At 35.9% G+C, this 24068-nt stretch overlaps 1 protein-coding gene across 3 annotated transcripts in view; it reads right to left on the bottom strand.

Moving 5' to 3' along the window:
• The window catches only part of FAM53A (family with sequence similarity 53 member A), a 104135-nt gene that overhangs the window by 15220 nt on the left and 64847 nt on the right, over positions 1-24068 (bottom strand). Inside the window, exon 5 of one of the 3 annotated variants that reach the window (XM_031942253.1) lies at positions 21017-21239. The exons of the other annotated variants lie outside the window; for them this stretch is intronic. Within the exon in view, the coding sequence (XP_031798113.1) occupies positions 21081-21239 (159 nt within the window). The 3' untranslated portion in view covers positions 21017-21080. Of the gene's footprint in view, positions 1-21016; positions 21240-24068 lie in introns of those variants that run through there. 3 annotated transcript variants of the gene reach the window in all.

Here is a 24068-nt window from a genome sequence, read left to right as displayed (position 1 = left end):
GCCACTTTAATTTAGGTCCGTTACCATTGATCACTTGGACTAGTTTGATATGGTTTCTCTGACTCAAATCTCTCTCCTCTTCAATCTATGTTGCCCCAAGTTGCTAAAGAGATATGATAAGTCTTAATACAGACTTTGGGAACAAGAACTATTTAACAAAAATTGTTGGGAAAATTGTAAAACAATTTATTATAAACTAGGTATAGAACCAACATTTCGCATCATATACCAAGATAAGATGAAATATCTAATTTAAAGTTAAAGGATATCATGAGAAAATTAGGAGATCATGGAAATTTTTCCCTGCCACATCTATGGATAAAAGAAGAATATATGACCAAACAAGAGAGGGAAGGGAGAGGATCACAGGAAGTAAAAAGGATATTTTTGATTTAAAAGATTTTGCAGGGGGGAGCTAGATGGCACAGTGGATAGAGCACCAGCCCTGAAGTCAGGAGGACTTGAGTTCAAATGTGACCTCAGACACTTAACACTTCCTAGCTGTGTGATCCCGGGCAAGTCACTTTGTCTCAGCAAAAAAAATTAAATTAAATTTAAAAAATAAAAATATTTTGCACAAACAAAACCAATGCAACCACAATTAGAAGGAAATCAGAAAACTGGGGGTTGGTGGGGTGATAGTGGTTATTTTTTTGCTGAGGCAATTGGGAATAAGTGATTTGCCCAGGGTCACAAAGCTAGGAAGTATTAAGTGTCTGAGCTGGATTTGAACTCAGGTCCTCCTGATTGGGGGGGAGGGGATGTTTTACAGCAAGTTTCACTGAAGCTTATATCTCAAATATTGAGAACTGAATCAAATTTATAAAAATGAATCATTCCCCAATTGAAAATGAACAAAGGATATGAACAGGCAGATCTCAGAAGAAATCAAAGTCATCTACAATCATGGAAAAAATGCTCTAAATCAATATTGATTAGAGAAATGCTTATTAAAACAACTCTTGAGGTATTTCATACCTAAGATGATACAAAAAAAAAATGATAAATGTTGGAGAGGATGTGGGAAAAACTGAGACACTAATGAACTGCTGGTGGAGCTGTTGTACCAAAGTGGTCCAACCATTCTGGAGAACAATTTGGAACTATGCCCAAAGGGATATAAGAGTCTACATACCCTTTGGCCCAACAATATCACTACTAGATCTGTATTCTAAAGTGATAAAAAGGGAATAGACTTATATGTACAAAAAAACATTAATAGCAGTTTTTTGTGATGGCAAAGAATTGGAAATTGAGGGGATGGCAAAACAAGTTATTGTATAGGACTACGATGGAACACTATTGTAAAATGGCAAGCAGGATAGTTTCTGAAAAAGTTGGGAAGATTTATATGAACTGATGTAAAATGAGCAGAACCAAGAGAACATTGTACATAGTAATAGCAATATTGTGCAATAACCAAATATGAATGACTTGTATTCTGAGGGATACAAGGATTCAAAACAATTCCAAAGGATTCATGATTAAAAAAAAAAAAAATGCTACTCACCTTCAAAGAGAAATGATGGAGTCTGAATGCAGACTGAGGCATCATTCACTTTTTCTTTTATAACTTGGCTAATATGGAAATATTGCATGTTTTCACACTTATAACTAATGTCATCTATTACTTGCCTTCTCAATGGGTGGGGAAAGAGGTGACAGGAAGAAAGAATTCAGAACTCAATTTTTAAAAAATACTAAAAATTAATAGAGAATCATCAGAAAAATTATCCTGAAGCACAGGTCTGATCCTGTCACTTCCCTGCTCAATAAGCTCAAATAGCTCCCTATTCATTTCAGAATAAAATACAAAGTCCTCTGGCATTTAAAGCCTGTCATTACTTAGCTCCAATTTACCTTTCTAGACCCATTTTCCAGTATTTCCCCTTCATATACTCGGTACCACAGACAGATTTGGACTTCTTACTTTTCTTTTTGATATTTGACACTTTCTGTTTCCATGCCTTCAGGCTGCCCTCCTCAATCACTCCAATACTTCAAATACCCTCTCTTCTCATCCATATTTCTATCTCTGGGCTGATTTTGCCTCTTCTACCCCTAAAATCAGCTAACTTTTCCCCATAGTTGTGTAGAACTATTCTTCTGATAAGATTATGGGTTCCTCCAGGGTAGAGTCCAGCCTCAGGTTTATCTTGGTATCCCCAGTGGCTGGCAGGCAACAGGTGCTTGATAAATATTTGCTGATCAATTTTCTAACAATACCCAATATCTTCTGGAATGGCACAGAATCATAATACTGTTGGTTTTTAAATTTTGTTTTGAAGAATGGGTAAGAAAGGGTCACGCTCAGATGAGAGATTTGGTCAGAAGAGTAAAAGCACAGTTGTGTTTATTTTTCTAAACTTTGTATAAATTTTAAGTTCTTGAGTATGTGGGAAGAGGGGGTAATAAATGATAAGCTGACATTTTCCAAAACGGGAAAGTCCAAGTCTGCAGTAAGATGGGCATCGCCAGCTAACTTGTTCCACCTTGCTAAACGTCAGCCATCTGTTTGGCTTTTATCACACCTATATACCAGTATCTATGTTTAACAGAAATTGGTCTGTACAGGGTAAGTCTAGCAGAAACATGGACAGAAGTGACAGTTAAATTGATTCAGCTGTGCAGCAAAGTTTTTGTTTGTTTGTTTTTGTTTATTAAACACCAGATTCTCATAACCTCAGTTTTTAAAACCCCCAACAAATATACACAGAACTAAGTAAATGGAAAAGTCAAAACTAAGCAGCATGGACTAAGTTTGCTTTTAACTTAGGAGTTCCTGATCAATAAGGCTTGAATTTCCACCCTAAGGTGTAAAAGCCCCGAGGATACCCTTTCCATGCCCAACACTTTCAATATCACCACCCTTTGAAAACCACTTTCCTTGGAGAACTATGGAAGCATCTCTAGATCTAATATATAAATACCACCTCTAATGATCTAAAGGAGAAAAAAGCAATGCACAAATCTATCCAGCTGGCCACAGGTGCACTTGGGGGACGGGGTGTTAAGAGGTTACTAGAACATTTCCACAATGTCAAAAACCTGGTACGGTCTTCCTTAACTATTCCAACAGTGAAAGTCATTGTGGATGGATAACTTGCCAAAGGAGTGAAATTAATCTGGAGTTGCTATTAAGCTTTCCAATGTCACCAGTAGGTAACAAGTCAAGTGCAAAAGGCACCAATGGGTTCTGCACTCTGGAGGCCAAGCAATGGTGCATCTGTAGAGTACTTCTGGAAGGCAGAGCATCTATGACAGAGCAACGTTGAGGAGAGGAGGTGGCAAGAGCGACTGGGGAAGAAGAGGAGGGAAGCCAGAGAAATGACCGCAAGGAGATTTCCCTTCTCTGGCCAGTCCTGGAGTCTGCACTCTTTCAGAACCCTCTGGCATCAGGGAGCCCGCCATTCCGAGGCTCACTTCATTAAATGCCATTTGGGGCCTAATTTCATATTGTGGTCCCCTTTGCCGAAGCAGGGAAGCAAAGCACCAGATGCTGCCGGGGCACCACCTTCAAGCCCCCATTCAGAACTAAGTAGCTCCAGCCTGTTCTCTCCTGTCAAAGGACAAAGTGCGGGCTTGTCTTCAGCCCACTTCGGATGCTTGATTATCATCTCCTAGCCCAGCCTACAGCTATCGCCTTTCCTTCTTCCCAAGCCTGCTGGAATTTGAACTTTAAATGGATGTCCTCCTTGGTAACAATAGATAAAAAGGGGGCCTTTGATTGTTCAAGCGTTGCTGAAAAGAAAAGGCCCAAGATTCATCCTGGCTGAGACCTAGCAGGATCTCATCAAGCACTGCTCTCATTCCTTTCCAAAGGGACGCTTTAGCCTGTAGCTACTCATTCAAGCTCACAGTGTCTATGTTTCCATTTCAAAAGGGATGAATTCCTCAGGTTTCCCGTTAAGAAATGAAATGTTGATCCTGTGAATGAAGGGCAACACCAAACTTGGAATGCAGCCAAGAGACTCTATAACACACTGCAGTTTGGAGTTAATTCAATACTTATTGATTGCTGGCAGGATTTATAACCGCATTATTCATAAGGGGAGGGGGGAGTAGCTGGGCAATAAGACTCAATAAAAAAGGAGTTTGGGGCATTTTTTTGCATTTCCTGCCTTTCCGAGGTACAACTTCTTTGTTCGACTTCTCAAGTACCAGCCTAAAACTTTTACACAGAGAATAGTTTTAGTTCTTTATTCACAGAATTGTGAGGTCAAACACAGCCCAAGCAAGGTGGAGGGAGGGAGTAGTTTTCTTGATTCGATCTTTTCTGTCTTCTGATGCAAAAATAAATCTGCTTGATAGAAAAGTACCAATCTAAAGAGACTGCAAATATTCAGAGTCTTCCGTTACAAACTCCAACAGAATTTAATAACCTTTTCACAAAGAGCAATACATTTCATACAAAGAATGTTACTCTGTGGAAAGTAACAAATGCTCATTAACAACGCTAAGCCATCTGAAAAATGCTCACACTCCCTGGCAATGTTTTTCTGGGAGATAGTTGCCAAGTTTCAACCTCATTAAACCCATAGATATTTTGTAACCAGTCCATTCTGCCAGGCCCTCCCGCCACCACGAGGGAAAGGGGGATGAAAGGGAGGAGCAGCTGCTCCAGGCACCTAGTCTCCCCGAGAGGAGCCTTCAAGCAGCAGCTGCCGCCCAGGCCAAGGGCTCCGAAAACCCACCAAATTAACTCTTCAAACTCACATTTATATTCTGCTCTTAGCGTGGGACCCAACACTGGTGGCCTCCTCAGCATGACAAGAGGGATAAGCCTGAAGAGCTGGCTGCTTTTTTGAATTCCGATTAAAGTCATGCTTCGGATACCTGCATACTGATTAAGTTCTCAGAAATGCCCTGCGTGGCAGAAGGACATTCATCTTACCCTCATAGGCCAGAGCCAGGTTTCCTTTATAATCAAAAGAGCAGCCCCTACATAATATGGAGAGGTTTCTTCTCCCTTAAAACCTTTTTTTTTTTCCTCCTTATACAACAATTTAACAAAAACTCATTCAATTTAACAAAAAAATCATACATATATCCTGGTAGTTTTTATTAATTTTTTAAAAAACTAGCTTATATAATTGAAACCACTAAGAATGTGTGTGCCTATGAAATGCTCATATATTTACATGCTATCTAGAAAGAAAGACTTGGCCCCTGTAGATCTTTCCCAGAGTATCAAAGATCAATCTCGGGTTCAGGCCACTTAGCTGACTATTTGAGGAGGTTCAGCTCTGTTACCCCCAAATCCTTTGAAGGTTTAAGAGCTCATTTTGAAATACTCAATTACTCTCAGGAATCATTCTATAGATATTGATCAGAGAGGTGTGAATGAAAAGTGTCCTCCCTTTCAACAACTATCTGAGGGCACCGAAGTGGTCCCATGTCAACTAAAAAATGGTCTTGCTTTTCTCACTCCAAGTGAGATGAAGGATGGGGAACTCAGCATTGGAACCCAGGCAAATCCATCACAATATAGGACTTCTTTTGTTGTTATTGTGGTGGTCTCAGAATGTAAATTAGAGCATGGTCATTAAAATTCTTCTCTTTATAAAATATTATAACAGAATCCTTTTAAATAATACGTGTGTGTGTGTGTGTGTGCGTGTATTTCTACTTATTAAAATGGATGCATTCACAAATCTTGAGATAAAGACTGCCCAAAGGATAAAGGTGGAGCTTTTCATCATTATCAGCATTTAAAAATCAAAACGTTAAACTGGACTGTTGAATTCCGGCTAATATTTAAATCACATATTCACATAAAGAAGTCACACAAAACCTATTTAAAGAAAGTCAGGAGATAATTTCGAAGGTACCAATTAGTCAGTCAGTATTCTGTAGAGGTTTTTTCAGCTCTAAAGTTTCTGAATTCTATGAAACACTATTTGATTTCACATTTAAAATAAGATTCTCTTTCTCATAAGACCCCTTCTGCCCTCCTCGATTCTGAACTGCAACAAGACAGGTGTGGTCAAAAGGAATTAAGAGTCAAGAGTTCTGCCTGATATCATTCAGCTCCCAGTGCCTTAGAAGGCATTTATTTAATAGACGTCTGTTAAAAAGAGCTGGTAGATAACATAAGTCATGTGGGTCAGGACCACGTTTCAAGAGGGCAAGGCAGACTACAGCAGGGAGAAGTAAGCAGATACCACAGAGGCCCTGACAGACAAGGGTCAAGTCTAGAAAGATTAGCTAAGGCATGATCAGAAACCTAGACCGAAGATATGGGAAACCAGGGGTCAGGGAACAGAGCCAAAACAGTGTCTGGGCAACCGACAGTGGGGAAATAGGTAAGGAGTTGGGTAACAGGCGCAGGACACTCAGCATCCAGAATAGAACTTGAAACTGAGCCAATGGCTTTGAAAGGCAAGGGATGCTCCCAGATAACCTATTCAGGGCCAAACTGATCTCGGTGTGGAGTTGAAGGTAGAGAGACCAGGCTATAGCAGAAAAAAAGGGGCAACAGGATAGTTAGTGGATACCACTTCTGACTAATCCACTCTCACCAATTACCTCTTCAAAAAAGATGAGTTCCGCTCACTAGATATGTTCATTTGGGGGTACTGATCTCTACAAAACTCCTACCCCCTACTCAACCCCTCCATTTTTAATAATAATGTCCCAATCACCCAGGCTTAACACTTGATGATGATGATGAAGGCAAAGGCAGAATGTTGATTTGTAAGTCTGCATTCTGGTTCAGCTACTTCCCAACCAATGGTTAGTGTTGGGTCCCCCAAACCGTTTCCTCCTCTACCAATTGATAAAATTGTACTAAATGGTCTCTGATGTCTCTTTTTCCTTTAAAAATGCCATGGTCCTTCTCTATCCTGGCATCTATGCATCAGATCTCCTTATTATAGTCTTAAATGTGCTCTTTCCTTTGCCTACCAATAGCCAACAACATCCTTTGAATCCTACCCATCTAGATGTCAAACCCCAATTCAAAGTTCTTCTTTCACCATCCAAACACATGCCAAATCTCCCTTCTTCAGTTCTGATAACATCGTCCTGTGAATTACTCATTTGGCACTTAATAAAATAAGTTTTGTATTATTATGTAACTTTTGAACAAAATCATCTTTCCAACCAGGCTGTAAAATACTAAATGTAAGGATGGCCATCTCTTCCTGTATAGTAGATAGATGTATAATAACTGTTTACAAAAGTAAAAGGAAAAAAAAAGGTGATTAATAATAATATAGTTAAATAAGATATAGTTCATTAAAAACAGATGCCCAAATTACTATTTTCTGATAAAACAACTAGTAAAACTGATGTTTAAGAAAAATAGCATATAGGGAGACCTGTAACCAAGAATTTAATATAAACGGGAGGGGGGGTTGGGGGGGTTGTACTTAATCCACCTCTTCCCAATCATGCAGCTAACTTTTCAGCTTAACTTTGCATTCTTGAATTTGCACGACTGTGTTTTGAAGAACAAGTGGGGGGTTGTAGGGGGAGGAAGAAAAGGGACACAGCAGGAGGCAGAAGGCTGAGAAGCAGGCGCATCTGAGAACATCTGCATTAACCACTTCCAAAGATGTCTAATTATTAGGCTGGGCACATAGCACTTCAATCCAGGCTTAGTCCTGTATCACAAGCTGGAGTTTAAAGTGAGGTCACCTATTTTGATTCACTCAGTGTTTAGCTACTCCTAATTAAGTTGTGTGCCAGCATTCATTAATGCAGCAACTGATATTAGACATTGGATAGCTGACAACTTATGAATGGCCTTATAGATATTCAATGTGTACATTAGGGCATCTTATACCATTATTTTGCACCTGCCATGCTCTAGAAATTTTAAATCATTCCCATTTAAGGCCAAGACTAGCATGTGCCTGCAACTGATTTAGAAACACACACACAGCTTTAGAAAAGAACAGGGAATCTAGTGTTCATATCACTAGAAGACAAGCATTGCGATTCTACAAAGCAATGCATGAACTGTTAAACCACAAGACACCTGCGATAAACTGGTGGTTATAAAACATTTTCTAATACTCTGACAACTTGGCTAGATTTGCTCCTTTAAGATAGGATACGTAGTAATGTCAAAGTCTGCTAAAATTTTAAAGCTTATTACTGACTTCCCTTTACTAACACACTATCCTCCTTTCTAACTCAATCAATTCTCTCTCTTAACACACACACACACACACACACACACACACACACACACACACACCCTCACTTTGCAAATCTGTATGTCCAAGGGGCTTTACTGGCAGAATGTTAAAAAAGAATATTCAAGTGACCAAAGTTATTTCCTTTAACTAGTACTACTAACAGAGTATCATCAAAATATAAAAAGGTAATTTCAGGTGTCAAACTGAGAACTGCATTGTCTACCAGAACGAAATAAGTTAAACACAAGATTAATCAGAAACTGCCCCATCTCTACCACAATAATCACCTTAACCTCATGAATTCACCAAATCAATGCAAAGTAACCTAGAGGTTTTTTCTCAACATCTTAACTGGATAACTTTTTAAAAACTTCTATGAAAGTACTTTTTCTTACTTCTCTCAAGTTTTAAAGTCATTAAACAGGATCACTTATAGTTTTCTCCAACTGTCTTTGTACCCATTACCTAGGCAGACTACACTTTATAGAACAGATGCTGGCAAAGTGCACTCTGTTTTTCCAATGTTCACCAAAGTTAAAGTAAGAACTACATTTTCACGGAGAGGTGGGGGAACACCACATTCCAAATGGTTGGGCTAAAAACATTTGAAGGAAAAGAAAGTGGCTATTTAATTATCATGACATATACAATAAAATTTGGCTTTAGAATATAATGCACAAATCAATATTCTAACCAATAACCACATTAACTTCTCATATAAAAGAACTCTCCTATGCTTCAAGAAGGTATTCTATCCCCTATACAGGGCCTTGGAATTTAAATACAAACATACCCTCAAGCAAATTCTATTCTAGCAAAGAGACAGCTTGTACACAGATACATGAACACAAAATATGCACAAGTTAAAACAGAAAGTAATTTGGGAAGAAGGGGACACTAGTTAACTAAGAGGAATCAAAAAAGGTCTTGTGTGGGAGACTACACTTGAGCTAAACTCTTAATACGAACTAAGGACTCCAAGAAGTGAAGTCTTGGTCAATTTGGTGGTAATGGGGAACCTGCAGGAGGGAGGAGGTAGGCCATTACCCAGAAAAGTAGGAAAAAGCCAGGCTGGGAAGTATTTTAAATGACAAAAAGAAGAGTGTGCATTTCACCCCCACAGGTAATGGAGAGCCAGTGGAAGTTTTAGAACTGGGGAGGGACATGCATTAGGAATATCTCTGTGACAACTCTGTAGAGAATGAATTGGAGAAGGGAAACATGAATAGAAGGAAATCAATTAAGAAGCTAATGCCATAGTCAGGTAAGAGGTAATGAGGGTTTAAGCCAGGATGATTATAGAGTGAATGAGAAGTAGATATTCTAGATCAGAGTCTAGATCAGAGATCAGTGTCAGAGATATTTAGAGATATTAACCGTACACTTAATAGCTCCCAGAATTTGGTAGTTTTCTTTTCCTTCTGTCAAAGTATTTATAAAGTTTAAAAAAAGCAAGAGACTACACTTCATCCCCAAACTCCTTGAAGTTATAATTAAAAGTTATACAAACTGTGTTAGTTTCCTATTATAAGTTACCTTTGTACTGACATTTTTGATCAAGTAGGTGACTTTTTTCTTTTTTTCCTTTTTTCTTAATTTTATTAAAGCTTTTAATGTCAAAAACATATGCATGGGTAATTTTTCAACACTGACCCTTGTAAAATCTTCTGTTCCAAATTTTCTCCTCCTTACCCCCCATTCCCTCCCCTGGATGGCAGGTGGAATGACTTTATTTTTCCTGGGACTTCTGGTAAATGGAAAAAACAACAATAAACCTTTGGGTCCTACTTATAATAAATCAAAAGGATTAGTTCATCCCCCAAAATATAAAATTAAAAATAATGTTCAACTCAGGAGGGTAGTCTTATAAATAGAGAAAGGTGTCTTCTATCCTTACTGGCACATGACCAACATGTCGTCATTGGCAACCTTTTCAAAGTTAATGAAATTACTAGAGCTAAGAGAAGTTAATAGCTGCAGTGCTAATGAATTGACCTTCCACTTTATGAAGGATACAAAATTCATTATTATCTAATGCAACAGAAAAATGAGTAATAAATATTCAGTTTATGTGGAAACTTTCCTCCAATACAAAGTATGACAAGTTTCACCAGAATTTAGTAAACAAAGTGTTCTCAATTGTTTTCCATCAGTATTTCTATAAAATGGCAGTTTTTGGAAGAGTTGTCAATTAGAATTTCAGAGTGAATAAAGAAATATTATCATTATAATATTAAGTATTTATTCATTTTATTTATATGGTTCTCTTTCGGAACCTACTTTTACAGGTTTAAAGCCTTTTCAAATTTCAATGTGGCTCTGTAAAATCTCACACTAGTTTTCCTCTTCTAATGGCCCTCTGACATTTTCAGTCTTGTGTCAAGCTCATTCCCCACGGACATAGGAAGATCTAAACTAACCATCTCCTTCCCTAATGATAAGTTTGAAAGGCTGAATAAATTTAGTGTGTATGAACCACAACCTATTTTACATGAAGGTCCATTAAAACTGTCATATTACAATGAAACTCTTTCTTTGAACTGTGCATAACCAAAATCAGCTTAAGGCAGAGGGGTTCTTCCAAGGATCTGCCTCTCTTAAATAAGGAAGAAAAAAAAAAAGATTATCCTCCTGGGAACCAGAGAGAAAGGTTAAGCTTGTTCCTTAAAAATAATTCTTGTTCCAAAAGGATAACTTGCAAAAAATTAAAAGTCATGGAAATTTCCAGAAGAATCCTATTTTTAACTTTTGTGTACAAAAGTGTGACTATTAAATGAATTGCAGTAACAGCTTATTCAAAAAATCTGGTACAGGTTCATTCTTGAATTCCATAGTGGAAGCAGGCAGGCAGTGGGGTGTAGGAGAGAACAAAAGACCCAGAGGTACAGGATCTCAAGCAAAATTTCCCCTTCTTAAGCAAATCTTACCCTCCCTGAGGGGGGGAGGGGGAAGGAAGGGACCATACATACAAGCTGATTGCTATGGTCACTTCCAATTTTAGGTCCTACAATTAATTAAACAAAATTAGTACTTTTTTCCACTGTAAATAAGTGGTGGAACTTGATCTCTTCAGGTGTGAGTCTGGCTTTTAAAAAACAAGACAGAAAGAATAAGTAAGTTGGCCCTCAAATAAATAACTTCCAAATTTACTTCTTGAACTGGAGGAGGGGAAACCTCTCAGAGAAAAGACAGACTGCAGATTTTTTTATGAGTATTACTTAAAATTCTGAAAATGGGGGTGAAGGGATTTAAACGGAAAGAATGATTTCACTGTATATAGTGTCACTCCAGTGATCCAGAGTGACTGTGAAAGCTAGAAATTAAGCAGAAGCTATTTTCAGTGCCAAGTGGTAATAAAAAAAAAAAGTTCAGTGAAACAGGATAAAAATAAATTCATCAAAATAAAAAAACTTTAACATAATTACAAAATTAACTGACAAATAGTTTATACAACATTTGCCTTTCAATTTAAACTCAGAAAAAGCTTTTATGAATGTCCCTAAAACAAAAAGATTACCTCTCCCACCAAAAACAATTCAAGTTTTAGAGAAATTGTTTTGGTTCTTAAATGTACTTGTCATGGCAACAACTTAATTTCCATGGCCCTGATGTATGGTTATAGTTATAGTAACAGATATCTTGTTTCACCTGTTGGTTAATGGAAATATTCATACCACTCACTGTTTTGTGCACACAGTTGGTATTTAATAAATGTCTGTAATCCAAAGCTACAGGCATACTCTATTGGCATATGAAGAAAGGCAAGAATTAAACCTTCCCTCTGGAGTTCAATCCATGCATGGGACAGACAGATAGCAATCCTATGCTTGGCAGAGTTAAGTGTTCAAATCCCCAAGGACGAGGTTCAATATTCAGACCTCTGGAATACAACGACCACATCCTTAACAACCACCAACCACTCAGTTGTTATCCAAACCTTAAGCTAGCCAAAAGCACTTTGTGGGAAATGTATAATTTAAAACAAAAATCCTACTAAAAAGACGAAACTTAATTACCTAAATTGATCATTTTGCTCAGCATGTCAAAACAACTGCCTACTCTACGATTTTCCTTTCATAAACCAAATCGGTTTGCCAAAGCAAAATACCTCATTCTACAATTCTGTTCTAAAATTGCTGTCTTTTACTAATCACTATCTCTATTCTCTGCTAAAACAAATTTTAAATCTAACTTGCATATTCCTATTAATGTACAACAGTGCTATGATGTTGTGTGTGCGTGCGTGTGTGTGTGAGAGAGAGAGAGAGAGAGAGAGAGAGAGAGAGAGAGTGTGAGTGTGTTAAGTTTGCTTAGAAGACTGAAGCACCAGCTGAGCCCATAGAAGATCTGGCAGGCAGGCAGTCTAAGAAACCAAGTCTTAGTTCAGTGTCACATTTAAAGATCTGGTTCTGTTGATGGCAATGAACAACAGGCCCATTTGTTCTTTATACACTGAGACATAAATGGCACACTAAGATTAAAAAGGGGAGCCAAGCAAATCTGGCAAGAGAATATGCTGAATATAAGAGACACCCAAAACACAAGTTTTGCCTAGAAATTTATTTTCAAATTCAAAGACAGACTAATGACAGTGAGAGAACTGGATTACTTTGATATATTAATTATTTGGAGGCAATGATAAAATAAATAATCGTGTTTAGATCTGTCTTCATTATTTTAAATTTTTAATAATTAAAGTATAAACATCAATAATACTCATTCCAGAAGTAGCTCCTGAAGTGAAAATCTGGAAACAATGACAATGCTAACATTAAATAAACTAAACAATAATATAATATCAATAATGAAGAATAATCAGATGCTAATCAAAAAAACTTTTCATTCTAAATTATCTTATTCTTAAAATAGTCAGCTTACAGGATGAACTCTTAATATTGATGGGAAGTGCTACTGGGACTTACAGAGTAGTAACTAGCAAAGATTCCTAAAGATAAGATGGACATAATCTATGTAAATGAACAGCTGAATTGACTTTTTTTTTTAAAAAGCTACTAGATTCAACCCATGATTATGGGAAAATCAGATATATGATATTAATTTCTAATTGCCTTTTTCAATTCCAAAATTATTATTAATTAAATTATTAAAAACAAGTTATATTAGAGGCATAATTTTTGGTCTTTAGAAATCCATGCAGATGGCAACATTAAGTCTTCTAATTATTACTGATTAAAAATCAACAAGCATTTATTGCACTCCAATTATGTACTAGATAGTGAACTAGGTCTAGAAATATAAAGACAGGAAAATGATCCTTGCCCTCAAGGAGAGATCAGAAAATTCAGGAAATAGAAAAAAATAAATATCAAGTGACTGGAGGATGGGAGGTAAGAGGAAGAAAGGGAGGCTCTCAGGATAATACCAGTCTATAACCTGGAAGGCTGTAAAATTGGTGGTTCCTTTGATATATAGGAAAAGAAGTAGGTCTGGAGGAAAAACTAACAAGTTCAATGTGGAAATACTGATGGACATACTGTCCAGCAGTTGGGTTCAAAATTTCCAATAGACAATTGGTGACATCTCAGGGGAAAATGTCATCTATGCATCTAATATGACTTGTTTTTAATAAAATTTTAGAGTTGAAAAAGGTATTAGAGATTAGTATCATATATCTGATTTTCCCATAAATGGGTTAAGTTTATTATCTAATGATTTCATGAAAATAAACACTGGGAACTGATGAGATCAACGGGAACATGTATAAAGAGAAGAGAAATTGGGCTCCAGGATAGAGCCAGGCCAGCCACAAGGATGAAAGAACCAGCAAACATCTTGCCAACTCAGAAAAAAGAGGGGGAAAAGAAGGGTGAAGATGGAAAGTGGACTATCAGTTCTGCCATTAAGAGGTCTCTGATAACTGGAGAAAACAGTTTAATTAAGGGATGAGATCAGAAAGGTTCAGAACTGAATAATGAGATTAAGAGATGGAAGTAATATAAGACAGCTCTTTCAAGGAATTTGGCTGGGAAAAGAGGGGAAATAAAGGTTGGTACTTTGAAGGGGAAGGAGAGCCTAGGATGGGGGAGACTTGGCCATGTCTGAAGGCTCTCTATGGCAAATAGTAGAACTAATAACTTATCTTTATGAACTCTGTGTGTAGTGCTTTAAAACCTCTGACTCAGGTTATCTAATCTGACATGTTAATCCTTTGAAATAAATAGTATTGTCTCGGAGAGATAGGGAAACTGAGGCTTAGGAAGATGAAGTGTTGAGGCTAAGGTCTTATGTTTTATCAGGTTCCAAGCCAAAATTCAGGTTATACTGGGATGAAGATGATACCACATCCAATATTCTCCCAATTACACCAAAGTGATTCTCTACATAAATAAAAACTATTTGCTAAGATCAACTTTGGGAGTTTAAATTTTAAATAAAAGTGAGCAATTAAATAGAATGCTTATGGGAGAATAAATGAAGTTACGACACATAATTATAGGATCAAAATGGAAGAAAGATGAGATGAATTCTTACTGATATTCATTGGGTTCATATTAAAAAGTGTCAAAAATGATTTAGTCAAAATTTCACAATGAGAGACTTGGAAAAAGAAATGGCAATTTAAAATAAAGGACTTAAAAAAATTTAGGGTTCTCCACTAGAATGACAACTCTTTTTCGGCTTCCTAATGAAAAGGTCTGTCCACATAATTTTCCTCTTCAAAAACTTTCCAGCATCTTTACCTGCTGGCTAAAGTAGAGACTTCTTAGCCTATCTTTATTTAAGGCCCTCTGCAATGTGGTTCCAAATTGTCTAGACAGCCTTATTTCACAACACCATCTCCATTACAAATTCTAGCTTCAGGCCAAATGGGATGATGAACTGTACCTCCATCTCACCCTGTCCTCTTCATGCACTTGTTTGGACCATCCCAACTTTCAAATCCTTTCTATGATTTTTTCCTGTCAACCTGCTGAATTCCTTCATTTCATTCAAGGTCCAGTTAACTATCATCTCTTCCATGAGGACTTCTCTGAACCCTTCTAGCCTTCTAATGTCCCTCCCTCCTCACATACCTGATATGGGGATCTCTCTCTCTCTCTCTCCTTTGTCCTCATTAGTCTATATATTTTATGGCAATAAGTCATATCTGTCAGAATGCTAGGCCAGTACTGAAGCTCCAATATGGAGCTTCTTCATCCATTCTGGTCAGGCTTACCCCCAGGGCTAAAAACACTTCAGAGAACAGGTTCAAGAATAAAGCAAAGCAAAGGTAGCAGGCAAAAGGATTTAAGAAACAATCAAGTCTATAGAATACTAGACTGGGGTGACAAGAAGTTCCCCAGCACAAACCTCCTCTTTGAATAACATTTTGAGACTTCTCTGACTTCTTCACCATGCCCTATTAAGTTTTTAATTGGGAAAATCTCTTCTCCCAGCAAGATTCCTTTAGCTTTGGTGATTTTATCTGATCACCATAACTCTTTGTCATTCTGGCTGAAGGGTGGAGCCAAACTTCTATTTAAGGAACATCTCATATCTCACCTGGCTGAAGTACTTTGGAATTTCTACATTTCCATCATGTCCCACAGTCAGGTACTTTTCCTAGCTTCCTTCCCTTGGTCTTCCTCCAGTATTCCTAGCGAGCCCTTGAGGCTCATTAGAAAGTCAAAGCAAATTATAATGCTTGGATTAAGTAAATCACTAGAGAGGAAGGAGAGTTGGAAAGTAACACAAAGAGCCAGTATTACCAAGTCCTTTTCCATTATTTGTTGTGTGTGATAAATTTGTTCTTTGTTCCATGACTTATTAGCTTATGTGACAAAGAAATTAAAGATTGTTAATTGAAAGCAAAATAGGCAAATTTTAGATTTCCAAAGAAAACCCAGGATGGAAGCAAACCAGTCCCCATACTACAACTACCAGCATTATCACCATCAACATAAATACACATACACACACACACACACACACACACACACACACGAGTATGAATATAGAAAAAAACCAAAGATTGATGATTCCGGTCAACATAAATATAATGATTCAATCCTGGGTCAAAAGGATAATTATAATTATGGCATAATTATAAGTAAGCCATTTTTTACATATGCAAAAATACAAAATTAACTTACTCTAGAAATGCTCTTATGAGTAATATTTTTAAGGATTAAATCAATTATAGAAACATTAAAGTTGTCTCTAATGTTAAAAATTTAACATTTAGACTAAAAAGATATATGTTACATGTTAGACTTTTAAAGATACATATACTTATACACAGAGTGACAGTAAGCCATCTAGCCACCTAACAAGGCCATTTATACTTAAAAATTAAATTTCACATATTGTCCAATAGCAACATTTCTCAAAGACCAAAGGACTAAGCTACAGTAGCTCCTGGGATTTTTCTAGAACTCTAGAATTCTCAAATAAGATACTACCACTGTGGGAACTTAAAATATGAAGAAATGTGGATTTTTCTCCTCAAAAGGCCAAGATCAAAACATTTTTTAAAAAAAAACCAACTGTAGAATCTTATAAACAACCAGTAATTACAATCTACTGTAAGTAGTCTGCAATATAAACTCTGTGTGTATGTGTGTGTATTCAGTAACCTAATTTTGAAAATCCTCATGAGAGGCATGATAATTTAGAAAATAAGGGACAAATCCAGAGAGAAAATAGTCCTAGGTTATTAATGTCCATATTCAAACGTCATGTGACTACTACATTCCTTTCTGTATCAACTTCTCCATTTGTAATTTTATTATGGACAACTTTCCACAAATATATGAGAAGTAATGTGCTTTCTGCGAAAGAGGGTCAAAGCAGTTTGCACTTCTAAAAATATATTAATTATGATTTGTATCATGAAATTTATAGAACATCTTTCACCTTGAACTATTTTGGGACTTCCCTGAAATGTTGTAACACAGCACGCTTACAGGTGTAAATGAACAGTAATCCAACTTGGACCTCAGAGTTCTAACTGACATGATGACATGTGACAAGAATTTTTAAATGAAAAACAAACACTACTAGATTCTTCTCTAAAGAAAGATGTGGAAAAGTGAAAAGAACAATGAACTAGGCACCAAAGGATTGGATTCGTGTGTCAACTCCCACAACTTATTAACCATGTGACCCAAGGCAAACTGATTAACTTCTTTGGGCTTTTGACATTTTTAATATCACTTACAAATAAGAAAATAAAGAAACCAGTTCTTTTAATGATAGTGGGTTTTTTTTAGATTTAAATGTGAAAAACAGGAGTAAGTCTCCACGAACCACAAATCTGGACATCCCCCTACCATCACCCACCAGTAACCTATAAATTTAAGAATGGTTTCTTTCATCTTCTCTCACAATACTTTCTTTTTATACTATCCCCACTATATTCATCAACATATGGTGAATATATGTATATGTGTACACACACACACACACACACACACACACACACACACAATTTCTTCACTTGTTTAGGTTTATAAATTCCTTAAAGGAAAGGAGCCTCATTTGTAAGGTATGACAGGTATGGTAGGACAGGTAGGTGACAGAGTGCACTGAGGGCTGGGCCTGGAGTCAAATCGTGACTGAGTTCAAATTTAGCCTCAAATCCTTGCTAATTATGTGACTTTGGGCAAATCACTTATCTCCGTTTGCCTTAGTTTCCTGGTCTGTAAAATGAGCTAGAGAAGGAAATGGCAAACCACTCCAGTAACCCTGAGAAGAAAACCCCAAATGGGGTCACAAAGGTCAGATATGACTAAAAAAAAAAAACCCAACTCAACAATAAAGTGGACAGAGATCTGGCTTCTCAGTCAAAAGAACCTGTATTTAATGCTGTCTCTGTAACATAAATGATTGCATAATATAGACAACTAAATTTGGATTAGAAATTACAGAAATGATGCCAATATATAAAACAAGCAGTTTCCTAGACAAATGATCTCATTTGTGATGATAAATCTAGTTCTCCCACTGATCTTCACTCCCTTAAAAAGGTGATGATATCAGACTGACTAAGATGACAGAAAAAGGAAAATGACAAATATGTGGGGGAGGCTGTGGCAAAATAGGTACATCAGTGCACTGTTGATGGAGCTGCGAACTGGTTCAGCAGTCATGGAAAACAATTTGGAACTATGCTCAAGAGGTTATTAAATGGTGCATACTTTTAGAGCCAGCAATACTGCTACTGGGGTCTATATCCCAAAGAGATCAAGGAAAGAGAAAAAGAACCTATATGTATAAAAATATTTGTAGCAGCTCTTTTTGTGGTGGCAGACTTGAAAATAGGGGGAGTACCTATGAACTGGGGAATAACTGAACAAGTTATGTTTTTCAAATGTGATAGAATATTATTGTGTTGTAAAAAATGATAAAAAGGTGATAGTTTCAAAGAACTTGGGTATGAATTCCAGTTCTGCAACTTACTATCTATGGGGACCCGTTTACCCCCCTACCTCCTGCTTCTCATCTATAAAATGAGGGAGTGGAAGGAGTTCTCTTAATCTTATCACTTGACCTTTGCATCTCCCAAAAGATATAGTACAGTACATAGTATAGTAGATACTTAAAAGTTTTCTTAAATGGACAAATACTGGTGAAACATTATTATTATGCAAAAGAAGCTTTTAGAAGAAAAATATTGGAGTTACTAAATTATGAATTTCCTCATGATTTAGCTGTTAAACAAAAGTGAATTAATGCAATAATTTCTCTCATCTTTTCTGTGCCAAGGAATCAGAAGCAGACTGAGCACATCTTCAACTGCTGGAGACTTTGTACTTTGATTTTCACCTGGCTTTAATTTGTTTAAATATTTCATAATTTCAAAAGACTTGAATTTCCATTTAACATTGGGGAATCAAGTTCAACAAACATAACTTCAAGGGCTAACTGTTCTGATTTATATTACAGTCTTGTGTCCTAAAAATATAGGCTAAAATATAAAGGTTTTTTTTTTCCTCTTCCAAAATTGCTATTTATTCCTTGTCCAGGTAGAGGTATATACACTATATTACCATTACTGTGGGTTTAATGCTCAAGAAATGCTTGATAAACACACAAATACCTACCGCACTTAAGAACTACTCCAAAAGAGTCTATATACTAATCAGACCTCCAACAAATTTGAACATGCCTACTGATAAGCATAAGGTGAAAAGTCTTTTTTACTTTAATGAATAGGCACAAAATGGGGCCCTTGTTGCAGGAAAGAAAGTAATGTAAGAATTCTCTATATAAACTTCTACCATGAGTATCAAGGAATGGGAAAATGAACATCTCAGTAAAGTTTAAAATCTTGTCTTATTTAAAAAAAAAAAAAAAAAATTCTCTAAAAATGTCCAAGAAAACGAAAGGTATGGGAAAATAAGAACTAAGCAGAATTTCCTATAAAATGTGTGTGTGTGTGTGTGTGTGCTGTACACGCATGCATATATGCCCCAACTAAATTTACCCTCCCCCCTTAATCTTGGCTCCCAATATACCTGTCAGTCCAAGGTCTCAAGAATAGAAACAGAATCTACTATAAAAGTAGATCACCAAGAAGTAAGATTCCAAAGGGTCTTCCTGTACTACACAGTTTATATCTCCTCTACATAAGCTGACCTTAGAAATTCTTGGTTTAACTATATAATAGTGTAAAAAATAATTTGTGACTTGCTTAACATTTATACTTAGCTGTCACCACATTAAGCTGACATAACATTAACACATATGATTAAATGTGTCAAATTAACATTATTATAACTTATATGATCACAATAGCAAACTCCATTCACATATTTTATCTCAAAAGATTCTTGCTAAAGTGACACTCATCTGCTTAAAATGTTTTTTTAATTAGAAAGAACACAACAAAGGTAGATGCAAAGCAAACATACAAGCCAAGCACTAAAGAAAGTCTAGCAAAGTTTTTAAAAATTTCTTTTCAAAGTGAAAATTACAAATTCCAATAAAACTTTTCTTTTTTTTTAAACCTCCATTATAGTTCAAAAGATAATTATCTGTAAAGCCTAAAGCTTTTCTCCTAATTGGGTCAAAATTTCTATTTCTCTCACATAAATTACTACAGTACCCCAATCACTTTGGTGAAGAAAAAAGTTCCTTTCATCGTTAGGCCAGCTGGACTGCTGAATGTCCAAACAGAAAGCAGCAGAGCTGAGTACCCTGGCAGCTGTTCTCCTGACTGCTGAAAAGAAAGACTCAAACAATCCCACCTTCACACTCACAAGCAGCTAATGCTTTTCTTGCAGTTTTATAGCAATTCATTTAAGAAATATTTACTGAGCACCTACTACGTGCAAAGGCACAGTGAGAAATGCAAATATCAATAAAATATCCTTACATTATGACACTCAAAAGTTTTTCAAATGAATGTGAACACAGTTCTCAAAAGAATTGCAGACTACTAATGATCAAATGAAAGAATGCTCCAGGATCAATAATAATAAGAAAACTTCAAATGAAACAAATGACAGCTTTTGTATCACATCCAACAAACTAGAAAAGATGACGAAAAGATGGAAGTCAGTATTGGTGCATTACAGAAATATAGGCAAATTATCATATTTTTGTTGGTGGAGCTGTAAATTGATCTGACCATTCTGGAGAGTAATTTAAAATTATGTGAAGGCGACTAGAGTGTCCATATCCTTTGACTTAGAGATTCTACTACTAGGCATACAACCCAAAGAGGTTAATAATAAAAGGAAGGGCCTCATATACAGCCAAATTTTATAACACAAAATTGGAAACAAAATTGATGACCACTGAGTATGGACTAAACAATCAAATTGTGGTACACAAATGCAATTCTTACTAGGCTACAAGAAATGATAAATATGATGAATATAAAGATGAATGAAAAAGTTATATGAACTGATACAAAGCAAAATAAAGAGAAGAAAACAGCATAGACAATAACAATGTAATAGAACAATGAACAGTAGAAACTGAACACTATGAAAACATAATTACTAAACTTCTTGCATATGAAGAGATAAGAGAAGACATACTTGCTTCTTTGCAGAATGAAGAGACCAACAGGAATGTACAACACTGCATATAACATCCAATTTTGGCTATGTTAATTATATTTGCTGAACTTTTTGCTCCTTCCTTTAAAAGAAAAATCATTTATTAATTTTGAGAGGAGAGGATGGAGGTTTATAGTGAGGAATATAGGCAATATTAAAGCAAAAATAATATTTTAAAATTGTCCACCAAATGACCACTAAAAAAACATAACACCCCTGAAGTGTTTTCCCCATAAGAGATATTTAATAAAACAAAAAACCTAACTTAGGTGAAAAGGCATATGGTCTCATTCCTCCAAATATAAAATTAATAAGTGTTCTTATTAGCATACATAGTGTTCAGCAGATAGTGGCTACTGAAGTAAAAGCCATTAACTAAACCAAGTACTTTAATAAATATATTTCTAGTGAAAAATGTATAGAGTTATAAAGACAGGAAAAAAAAATAACACAAGCATTTTACCCACATCTAAAATGTAGTCTAATCCAAAACAAATCATAATTACCCATGTCCCCAAACTGCAAGGAGGAAATTTGTGGACACAGAGCCACAGAACTGCACATATGTCACAATAACATAACTATTCAACAGTCTGATGAAAGCAGTTAAGACAAACAAACTGTCTCAAAACCCTAAATGCACCCGAGTGGTACATAGATAACTGTAATTCAGGATCCATATTCATGAATATTTGGTCAAAGACTTGATAATCGTCTCCATACAGTCAATAAAAGAAAACAGCTTCCTTTGAACTTCCAAACCACCATAATTAACATCATTACCCTTGTAAAGAATCTCTCAAGACTGTAGAAACTGGAAATTTCAGTAACTGGCAAGAAAAAATTTGGCGATTTCTTATGTTAGCCTTAAACAGGCATTTATGAACCACTAATATTAATCATCACCCAATCATATTGGAAGATCACCGAACCGAAAGTTATTCCTATTCTGGCTTCACAGGATTAGTAACAACAAAAGTTCTCTTCAAAAAGCCTAGGCCCACTATATACATATTCTGGAATCTGTTATGTTTTCAAGTAGGGTAGTATAAGTAAGGATGAAAGGAAAAAGTTAGCCTTTCATGTTTTTTGGTTCAGTCAAAAGATACCACAGTATAAAAGTGGAAATGTGACATACATCAATACTTCAATGATACAGTGATTAAAGATGGTTCTAATTCATCAACCCTTTGTTTACTGTGTATACAAATACCATGGGATTTTTCCCTTTGGTTCTTCTATCCATCAGAAAGAAAAATCAAGAACCATAATGTTTTGAATGACAAAGATAGCATTAGTTAAGTTTATTTAATTCTACACTTTATTTAAACATCTGAATAGGAATCTGCTCACTGGATCCAAAGGGTATTAAAAAAAAAAAAAATCTTACTATCTTTTGCTGAGATACATAAAATATGTATGTTTTCAGAACAAGTGAATGGTCTTAAACAGCCAACAACTATGTTAATGGGGACAGTAATTAGAATGAATTTACTATTACCTAAAAGATCTATTCTTGGAAATTTTAATTAGGTCCATGAATAATCAGAGAAAAATCTTCTAAGAACATCTCTCTTAGGCTTTGCAAAGATCAATTTTGAAAAATTACCCATGTAAATGTTTTGTAAATAAAAAGCTTTAATAATAATAATAATAATAATAAAAAAGAACATCTCATAACCAATTAAGGAAATTGACTCATTCAATATTTTTCTAATAATAAAAACATTTTGATATGAAACTATTCAGGTTGTTTTTAAAGCTCAGGAATTATAGAACTTACCTGGAAAAGACACTTAGATTAATAATACCTTACTTATTAAAGTTAGCAAAGCACTTTTCACACATTAGCTCAATAATCCTGTTATATACATTTTTCAGATGAAATTAACTGAAATTAAGTAAGGCAAGGCCAATGGTTACACAGTAACAATCAAATCTAAGTATCGCCTGTTTTCTGGTCCACAAGACCTTCATTGCCTCCATATGTAAACTATCATAAAACAACTGGAAAAATAAAATAAAAAAAATTAAACAATTTAAATACTCAAAAGCACAGTGCCATAACAATCACATGTATTTAGTTAGCTAGTTAGTTTTTGCTGAGGCAATTGGGGTTAATTAAGTGCCTTGCCCAGGGTCCTGCAGCTAGGAAGTGTTTAGTGTCTGAGACTAAATTTGAACTCGGGTCCTCCTGACTTCAGGGCTGGTGCTGTATCCACTGCGCCACCTAGCTGCCCCAATAATTTCATTTAAAGAGAGAAATCACAATTTTTGTTTTATATTTCAAATTTAGGCAACAGGGGAAGTATGTGGGACATTAAAAAAATATATGAATTTCTACTATTGATTAGAGAAATGCAAATTAAAACAACTCTGACTTACCCCCTCACACCTCTCAGCTTGGCTAAGATGACAGGAAAAGATAAATGATAAATATTGGAGGGGATGTGGGAAAACTGGTTCACTAAGGTATTGTTGTTGGAGTTGTGAAATGATCCAATCATTCTGGAGAGTAATCTGGATTATGCCCAAAAGACTATCAAACTGTACATAACCTTTGACCCAGCAATTCCATTACTGGGTCTGTCTCCCAAGGAAATCACGAAGGAGAAAAAAGGACTCACATGTGCAAAAATGTTTGCAGCAACTCTTTTTGTGGTAGCCTATCAATTGGGGAATGGCTGAACAAACTGTGGAACATAAAGGTAATGGAATATTATTGTTTAAAAAAAAAAATGAACAAGCTGATTATAGAAAGGCCTAAAAAGATTTATACAAACTGATGCTGAGTGAAACAAGAAAAACCAGGAACACATTGTACACAATAACAGCAAGATTGTGTGATGATCAATTATGAAAGGCATAGTTTTTCTCAGCAGTTTAGTGATCCTAAGCAATCCCAAAACAC

The sequence above is a fragment of the Sarcophilus harrisii genome, chromosome 6, assembly GCF_902635505.1.
Source record: "Sarcophilus harrisii chromosome 6, mSarHar1.11, whole genome shotgun sequence".
In the NCBI taxonomy this organism is placed as follows: domain Eukaryota; kingdom Metazoa; phylum Chordata; class Mammalia; order Dasyuromorphia; family Dasyuridae; genus Sarcophilus; species Sarcophilus harrisii.
The sequence above is the reverse complement of the archived record's forward strand: the minus strand, read 5'-3'. Positions and strand labels throughout refer to the sequence as shown.